Source organism: Microtus ochrogaster, chromosome 8 (assembly GCF_000317375.1).
Source record: "Microtus ochrogaster isolate Prairie Vole_2 chromosome 8, MicOch1.0, whole genome shotgun sequence".
Lineage (NCBI taxonomy): Eukaryota > Metazoa > Chordata > Mammalia > Rodentia > Cricetidae > Microtus > Microtus ochrogaster.
The window spans coordinates 14,875,182-14,885,030 of record NC_022015.1 but is presented as its reverse complement, the minus strand read 5'-3'; the positions used below and the strand labels follow the sequence as shown (position 1 = coordinate 14,885,030).

Below are 9,849 nucleotides of genomic sequence, written 5' to 3'. Positions count from 1 at the left end.
AAAAAAAAAAAATGTATACATGTATAAATCAAAATCAAACCCATTATCATATGTAACTAATACATACCATTGAAAAACCTGTGAAAATAGTGGGGAGGGGCAGAAAATGCCTAGAGAGACCAGAGTGAATGGAGACGTTTGGGAGACGTAAGATTAACGAGATTAGAGAATGGGTTATGTATCGGGAATGAGCATCAAGGACAGGTTGAAGGTTTTGACTCAAAGATGGAGGCTTCTCTAAGCCAGAGAACTGGAGAAGGGAGCAGGTCTATATGGAATGTTACAGCTTCCATCTTGGGTGAAGCAAGTTTGAATTCTCCAGCAGAAAGAATCAGTGCCATTGCTGGGCGGTGGTGGCGCACGCCTTTAACCCCAGCACTCGGGAGGCAGAGGCAGGCGGATCTCTGTGTGTTCGAGGCCAGCCTGGTCTACAGAGCTAGTTCCAGGACAGGCTCCAAACCCCAAAAAAAACCCTGTCCCAAAAAAACAAAAAAAAAAAAAAAAAAAGAACCAGTGCCATTGAACACTGAATTCAAGATACAGCTCCCAACTAAAAGGGAGTGCGAGGTGGCTTCTTCTGAACTGCTGTGAGTGACCATGGCCCAGGAACAAAATGCCTGTGTGTAAGTGGTGTGTAAACTTTCATAATCAAAGAGTCTTGAGCTAAGGCATTTTACAATGATACTTGTCCATCAGGTAGGTTACAAGTACATGAGGGAAACCTATAAATGTTATCAGATAACAGTCTTAGGTTTAGGTTTGTGGAAGCTGTATTAATCCCACCAAACGAGAGTAAAGGCCATTACCCAAATTAGCCAAATTTATAGCAAACTTTATTATATGTACACAATATTGCTGGGCCGGTGACTGTCTCTCCATAACTATGGGATTGAGAGGTAGGCCCCAAACAGAGGAGAAGTGGAGTTTTGTAGCCCCAAAACTGCAAAGCTTGGGGGTTTCCAAGGATCAGGATTTTCAGAGGAATTTAGTTACATAGGAATTTGGCAGAACATCTCAAAATTATTTGGCAGATATTTTTATTTTATCAGGGTAGAGGTCAGAATATTGTCAGGGATTGAGTCAGATTCCAGAAAAATGGGTCAAGACATGATTTGAACTTTTTACAGAAAATAGGAGTGACTTATTTTGACCTTGTAACAAGATGGCTTCTAATCTTAAAATGGAGTTAGGTTAGTTCATCAGCTAGGAGTCTCTTAATACATTCATTCTAAAGGGTTTGCCTGGAAGTTCAAAGAATGTTAGATCAGACACAGCGGTAGAGAATTAAGTACACTAAAGACTGCCCCAAATAATTTGATTTTAAATCTCAACCATTCTAACACTCCACAGTCACAAAGTTGTGATCATTCCAATTCACCCTGGAAAGTCTCTTTACAAGGGTGTGGCTTGGGAGATGAAGGATGAGAGCAGGGGAGAGGGTGGGGAGGGGTGGCTCTTCAGTTCAGAATACAAGATCTGGAATCATAGCTTCTGGGTTCTTGATGAGAGTCACTGAGGGTGGCTACGGTTCAAATCTTAAGCATGTGTAAGATTGCCCCGGAAGAGCGGAGGCCAGCCTAGTCTATGTTGTGTGTTCTAGAACAGCCAGGGCTACATAGAGAGACCCTGTCTCGGAAGAAATGAAGTGCAAAGGGAGTGACAGTCACCTTGTTGACTGCTGTGCCCTCAGCATGGAGCACAGAGCCTTACAGCCGGCAGGTGCCTGAGGAGTCTCCTGTGCACTGCGGAAAACACTGTCTAAAGGTTGTTTCCTAGTCTCGCAGCAGTCAGAGAGGAAGGTTAGGTGGTTTCATGATGACAGCTCAAAGCAGTCATATCTTCCATAGTCAGGGTAAGACATTTCTAGGAAATACCTAATAAATATGATTCTCTGGAGTTCTAAATGACAATAACAGCAAGAGTTTGCTCATGAGAATTGAGGGGGAATGAATCCTGAAGAGACCAGATAAATGGTCATTGCTACATCTTAACATAGACTAGGGCTTTTGAGATCAACCAAAACTGTAAAAAACAAAACAAAAACTCATAAACCACATTTTTTAAAATCAAAACTCTGTAGTAATCCTTTCAATTTCCACACAGAACTAAAAGTGTTTCTGGGTCCTTTTAGAAGCCGGGTGCTGGGGTCGAGGTGGGGGAGACACTCCTGGCAGAGAGGTGCCATGGTGTCGAGCACTGATCGGATCACTTTGTTTTGTAGCATGGACAGAAAGACTGACAGAGATCCACAGAAGCAACCAGACCAGAAGGCCATGAATGCACGTGCCCAAAATCCAGATGATGGATTGCTGGTGACACACGTTAACCAGACCCAGGACCTACTGGTAACAACCATAGTGCTTCCATTCACCAGTGATGCTTTCAAATCCGCAGGGGATGTGGGATGTACTGAATTTCTTCCTTCAGTAGGAATGTGAATGTCATCAAGCATTCCTCTCTAGCCCCTAGGTTTATATACAGAAACAGGGAGCTTCTATACTGCCCATAGAGCCCTTCGGCCTCCAGGAACATGGTTAGGTATTTAGGAGCCTGTGAGAATTCTGGTTTCATTATCAAAGCCTGAAGCATTTGATTTGGAAGCTTCCCTTGCTGAGATTTCCTTGTAAGACTCCATAAGAGCTAGGTCCTGAAGTCCACTTCAGGAAGCACTGTGGGAACAGGAGAGTCAGGGCAGAAGGCTTAACTTAAGGAAAGAAAGCAAAAGCGCCACGCTGGTTTCAGGCTCGCTCTGAGTGGAAGTGAACTATCTTCCTACAGTCTCGCACGACTCAGAATTCTCTCTTCTGTGGAAGCCATTGTCCTTCCAGGTTGGGAGTGCAAGGCAGGCAGCAGCTACCTGCTAACCCACACTAGACTACAAAGTCACCAGTCAAAGGACGTCCAGCCCTATAGTTAGGATGCCAGCAACTAAACAACCAGAAAAGGAGCCAGCGTCTACGTTTCTCAAGTAATGGAAACAAGGAAACGAAGCATAGTGGCACTGACCTAAAATCCCAGCACTCTAGAGATGGAGGCAAGAGGATCAGGAATTGGAGGCCAAACTCAGCTCTCTGCTGCAGAGTGAGTTTGAGGCCAGCCTGGGATACATAACACTATTTCTAAAAAGGAAAAAAAGAAATGAGGATCTATGGGCAGTTCTAAGAAGAAACCACTCAGTGACGTCAGTTGCCAGTGACGTGGGTCTCTGTTTCATCTGATTTCATACCAGAGCAACTCCCTTGCCAGGTGTGGGACACACCTGACTTTGTCAGATAGAGACAGGCCTCTCGTGTCTCCTCTCAGCAGTGGGAGAGTTCTGGTTGCCCAACGCTGAGCCCGTAGTGCTCTCCATGCAAAGTGTCCACTTCAGACACAAGGTCCCACCCCAGCCAAGAACCTACTTGCAGCTGATGCCCACAGGCAAAGGGAAAGTCAGTCTCTCCAACGGAATGTCGCTGGGTATATCAGCCACACTCCTGGGCAGGTCCCATGCCTAGGTGTGGCTGGCCAACACAAAAGGAACTTTATTATTTTAATTACTTGTAGAATTTTGTGTTTTGTTTGGGCATGTTTTTTTGTCTTAATGGTTTCTTGTTTGCTTGTTTTGATTTTGGTTTTTGTAGTTTTTCCAAAAGAGAGCATAAAGTTGGAGGAAGATCTGGGAGGAGTTCGAGCATGGGGAAAACATGATGAAGATATATTGTATGAGCTGGGCATGGTGGCGCACGCCTTTAATCCCAGCTCTCAGGAGGCAGAGGCAAGCAGATCTCTGAGTTCAAGGCCAGCCTGGTGTACAAAGCAAGTTCCAGGACAGGCAGGCAGGGCTACACATAGAGACCCTATCTAGAACAACCAATATATAGATTTATAATAAATAAGTAAATATAGTACTGAAAGATATATATACACACATCACACATATATATGCATATACATATATATGTGTATATATATATATATATTTTTTAAAATGGAAAGTGTGCACTTCAACAGAATAGCAGCAGGGCCCTCAGTCACAAGCAATGTTTGTAGGGATGGGCTTTCAGGTATCTGCAGGGCAAAAGCCACAGCCTAAAACATGGCACACCATTTCAAGGGCAAGATGGGAAAAGGGTGCATGATCAGTGTCATATGCAAGGTGTCCTGGAAGGAAGCAGTGCCACCTAGTGGTCACAGGATAGAGAGCCTGGTTTCCTGAAGCGTAGGGCTGGGACTGTGTGTGATCTCTGGCACCGAGCCTCTCAAAGGCAGGAGGGGCTTTCTTGGGGTTGAATCCCACAATGAGGACTCTCGTGCAGACACTGGAGTTGATGTTCAGAGTGTGCTGGCTATAAGCTTGACTTGATAGAGCTTTCCAGTGAACCCCAGCTCCGCCACCCTCGTTAGCTGTGTGACCTTGGGCAACTGACTTCAGTTCTCTGCCTCAGCTTCCTCGTCAGAAAAGTGAAGCTCTCCCGGGATTACTTAACTTTACTAAAGTGCGCCGCACATCCTAGGCGCGGTATTGGTGTTTGCAGTCATTAGGAGTGTGTTTTCACACATCCTGAGAGCACTTGCTAATTTCTTTTCGGAACTAAACAGGTCTTGGGAAAGAATGCAAGGTGACACCAGGGAGCTGGAATGTGCTAACAGCCTTTTATTTTCGCTGTCTTTGTTTGGTGCCAGCCCTCCGCTGACAACCAAATCTGAGTGCAAAGAACCCCCCCTTTGAGAACTAGGTGCGGAGGAGCTCCGAGTCACTCACATTCTGTGCCCTAGCCTCACACAGCTAAGGAGAAGGGGACACTGCTTCGCAAGAAAACGGAGACACGGAGACGCCCATGTGCTGTGCTCCTCCTGTGTCCTCTGTTCTCTGCAGAGTGCCATTCCCCTGCAGTAGACAGATTTCAGCCTCGGACCAGCACCTTGCCCACTCCAGAGAGAGCCCTGACACATGCAAGTCCAAAGACAGACCACCAAGGTCAAGTATGTACCCAGAAGGGACCTTTGAGCTAAACTCAGACCATTTCCATCTCACATAATGTGTATGTGTGCATATGTGCATGCATGTGTATGTGTGGTATGTATGTGTGTATATGTGTAACAAGTCTTTCTCTGTACTGCTAGCTCCCAAATAATGACACGGAGACTTACCATTAATTATGAAAGCTTGGCCTTAGCTTTCCCCACTAGCTCTTATAATTTAAATTAAGCCATTTATTTTAATCTACATTCTATGTGTAACTCGTTACCTCATCTCTTCATACTGCTCATGCTGCTTCCTCGATGTCTGGCTGGTGACTCTGCCTTCTTCCCGGAGTTCTTTCTGTCTTTAGAAGTCCCGCCTATACCACCTGCCTAACTATTAGTCATTCAGATTTTTATTAACCCAATCTCAGCAATACATTTTCATACCGTATACAAATATCCCACAACATTTCCCCCTTCTGTCTAAATAAAAAGGAAAGGTTTTGACTCAGACATAGTAAAACTATGTACAATAAGAATAATTGTTGGGAAGGGATTACATTCACAATGTCTAGTTCATTTGTATTTGACATGTTTGGAGAAAATATTATCTATCTTATCTTGATGAATTTAAAGGTTTTTGTTTTTGTTTTTGTTTTTGTTTTTGTTTTTTTTTGGTTTTTCGAGACAGGGTTTCTCTGTGGCTTTGGAGCCTGTCCTGGCACTAGCTCTGTAGACCAGGCTGGTCTCGAACTCACAGAGATCCACCTGCCTCTGCCTCCCGAGTGCTGGGATTAAAGGCGTGTGCCACCATCGCCCGGCTGAATTTAAAGTTTTATGCCTAAATCTTTTTCTGTCATAACTTGTATTGCCATCCTAAAACTATCATTTTAGACCTCAAAGCATTTTCTTTTTTTAAAACTTTTTATCTTTATTTTATGTGCAATGGTATTTTGTCTGCATGTCTGTATGTACTAGCCCCGTGAACTAGTGTTACAGACAGTTGTAAGCTTCCATGTGGGTGCTGGGAGTTGAATCTGGGTCCTCTGGAAGAGCAGTCAGTGCTCTTAACTGCTGAGCCATCTCTCTAGCCCCCTCAAAACATTTTCCTAAGGGGGCTGGAGAGATGGCTCAGTGGTTAAGGGCATTGCCTGCTCTTCCAAAGGTCCTGAGTTTAATTCCCAGCAACCACATGGTGCCTCACAACCATCTGTAAAGAGGTCTGGTACCCTCTTCTGGCCTTCAGGCACATACACAGACAGAATATTGTATACATAATAAATAAATATTAAAAAAAAACATTTTCCTAAACAATTTAAACTTTTATATCTCTCAACCTTATATACTTTATACCTCTTTTGTGAGCTTCTTTTCTGAATTTGGTAACAAGGGAAACTGTAACTATCTTGTCTTCAACTCCATCAAAGATCTAAGAGGGATATAATGTTACCTGAGTAAACAGTAAGTGCAAATAACTTCCAAACTATAAAAATGACAGAGACATCTGACTGCCTGGACAGTCACCCAACACTCCTCTGCAATGTTGGCAGCATCCTTCTTCATCCCACAGGCCTATAATATCTAACAAGACCTTTTTGTGAAGCAAGAATTTTAAAGAACTGCCCTACCTTGTCTTGGCAAAGTTCAGCAGTTACCTTGTTTTGTGTCCTGCTTGTCCAGTTTGAACAGCATACTGTCAGCAATTGAGGCAAGGGCAGTTTCTTGCCCAGATGGCTAACTTTGCCACAGTGAAAACAAACTCCATATGGAGGTTCTTTAATGCCCATCATCCTTTTTTTGAAATAAATTGGTGCTACCAGGAGCAGATGTATCTCACTCTCATGAACATACTTAGGTTATTAAAACATTTTAAGTGTCATATTCTGTAGGTCTCTGAAGACCACCTATCTATCTAAAGTATATGTCTGTTTAACCTTGAAAGCATAACTAACATAACTACAAGTTCAATCATTATAGATGGCTAACTACTAACCTATATTTCTTAATTATACATTACATTTTTAAATGAGCTACATAGGTAAATTTATATCAATATATAAAAATCCATACCAATGTCAAATATTTGAGACTAGTGGTTATTCAAAGTAGACTCAACAATCTACCCTTTTATCCCATCATTCTGTATCTCCCTTTTCCCTTCAGAAAGAGATGCCTGAATCTAATCTTTGTTCAGCTTTTTTTCCTGATCATGACTAAGAACAACTTTTAATGAACCCCCCGAAAGATGAGGAACATCCATAATTTACCTAAACACAAAAAACCACCCATCCCACCTATTGGGAATGTAGACAGTTTTTTTTGTTGTCTGGGGGTAATAGCACCTTTAGGGGACCCTGATAAAATTGGGATAATGATCAAGTCCTAGGAGAGCTAGCTGTATCATTTGTTGTCCAGTCTCTGTGTAATGGGAAAGTGCAGGACTTATATGAAGTCCTGGCTGGAGTAGTGAGGCTGGACCATCTTATCTAGCAGCTTTGAAGTTGTTCTGAATGCAGAATTTTGAGGAAAGTGCAGCAGAGGCACTCTGAGAGGTTGAATCACTTGGGCTACTTGTCTTCTTTGGTGTCTGGTCCTTTTTTACTGAAAACACACAAACTTTTAAAGGTAACATGTATATCTGCATTAACACAAGTATAGGATGGGCAGTGTGCACAAGTCAGCTAAAGGTGATTTTGTTGTTGTTGTTCTATGTTCGAACAATGAGAAGGCATTTGTAAACTTTATAAATTCTGTCTGGACTTTATAACCATAACTATATAACTTTAACCATAACTTTATAATATAAATCTCTATCCATGCCATAAGAAAAGATGTCATATAATAATAAGTCATGAGAACTCGATAGCCAGCAAGGTTTATCATGTCTCTTCCAGTCTCAGAGTTGTTCCTATGACAAGGAATCAATTTATACACCACCTGTCCTGTAGTCTTTTTTGGCTTTTTCCCTCATGTCTGTAGCCAAATCCTCAGGAGGTCTCCCCCCATCAAATCTGATCTTTATTAATTTTGAAGCAATCCATAGCTTTTTGTTTCCTGTGGAAACAAGAGCATATCCTCCCCCCCAACGTAACACATATACTGATTTCCATTCTAAAGTTAAGACATCCCTAAATTATATAAGCTGATTTAATTCAGCAGTTTCTTCATGAGAGACAATCCAGTGTCTCTCAGCAGCTGCCATTCACTCATCAGTATGCAAAAAATTCAAAGTCAACATAGTACCATACAGGATCCAGATACCCTGTGTATTTCCTGTATTTATGTGGCTTATTCTTTTTATATTACTCTACTCTGTCTTTAAAGATTTTATTATCTTAAATTATTTTTATGACTGTCTATACCCTTTTTTTTTTACTGTATCCATTTAAAGGATATTTTTGGTCTGGTCTGTTTTCCTATGCCTCCTCTGATCATGTGAGCCAAGCTTTAAGCCTCTCTGCCATTCTGCTTAGCACATGGCTGACTGACTGCCCACCCTTTCATCCATGAGAGTCAGCCTTAAACCTGCAGTATAGTTGAGAGCTATGTTTAACCAGGAGCTGCATTTAATCACCCCTTTTCTGGGAAGTTGGAGGGATGTGACAAGTGTTTTGACTTAGCACGCTGCTTCTACTTAGTACGTGAGCTATTCAAGTGCTTGATATACAGCAGAGCTGTGCCTCTGTGTACTACGAGCACCAGGTTACTAAGAAACCATGTTTGTTTGTTTGTTTCAGCTTTCTCAGACCTTTGTGGGAATAGGTGCCTAGATGTTGGGCGCCATATGTAATTGCCATTATGTAACTGTGCCATTTATGATGTGGGAGTGTCATATATAAATCTGTTGATTTCATTGGTTAAGCAATAAAGAAACTGCTTAGCCCTGATAGGTTAAAACATAGGTGGGAGGAGTAAACAGAACAGAATGCTGGGAGGAAGAGGAAGTAAGCTCAGAGAGATGCTATGCTCCCCTCTCCCAGGCAGACGCGATTCAGCTCCGACCCAGGATGGACATAGGCTAGAATCTTCCCGGTAAGCACACCTTGGGGTGCTACACACATGATTGGAAATGGGCTAGTCCAGGTGCGAGAGTTAGCCAAGAAGAGGCTAGATATAGTGGGCCAATCAGTGTTTAAAAGAATACAGTTTGTGTGTTGTTATTTCGGGGCATAAGCTAGCCAGGCAGCCGGGGTGCCGGGGACGCAGCCCAGCCGCTCCATATTACAACACATTTATAATTGTGACATATATAACTGCCCTCTCCATACTGCCCATACTCTGTATCTGACAGGCAACTCCACCTTCTTTCCAAGTCCTCTTTCTACCTCCGAAGCTCAGCCTGTACCTTCTGTCTAGCTACTGACCATTCAGCTTATTATGCCAATCACAGCAATATATTTTCATAGATTGTACAAATATCCCACAACATATATATGTCTGTGTGAATCTGTCTGTGTGTATGGTGTGTCTGCATCTCTATGTGGTATGTGTGTGTATGGTATGTGTGCATCTGTGTGATGTGTGTATATGTGTGAACATGTATCTGTGTCTGTGGTGTGTGTCTATGTAGCATGTATGTTTCTGTGTGATGTGTGTATATGTGTGTATATGTATCTGTGTCTATATGGTGTGTGTGTGTGTGTGTGTGTGGTATGTATGTGTCTGTGTGATGTGTGTATATGTATCTGTATGGTGTGTGTGTCATCTGTGTGGTATGTATCTATCTGTGTGGTGTGTGTATATGTATCTGTGTCTGTATGGTGTGTGTGTGTGTGGTATGTATGTGTCTGTGTGATGTGTGTATATGTATCTGTATGGTGTGTGTGTCGTCTGTGTGGTGTGTGTATATGTATCTGTGTCTGTATGGTGTGTGTGTCTGTGTGGTATGTATCTATCTGTGTG

At 42.6% G+C, this 9,849-nt stretch overlaps 1 protein-coding gene across 5 annotated transcripts in view; it reads left to right on the top strand.

The window, feature by feature from the left end:
• Vwa3a (von Willebrand factor A domain containing 3A) overlaps window positions 1–9,849 on the top strand; it is a 65,112-nt gene that overhangs the window by 6,449 nt on the left and 48,814 nt on the right. For all 5 annotated transcript variants that reach the window (XM_026781626.1, XM_026781629.1, XM_026781628.1 and 2 more), the window contains one exon: window positions 2,222–2,345. In XM_026781626.1, the coding sequence (XP_026637427.1) occupies window positions 2,222–2,345 (124 nt within the window). The remainder of the gene's footprint in view (window positions 1–2,221; window positions 2,346–9,849) is intronic.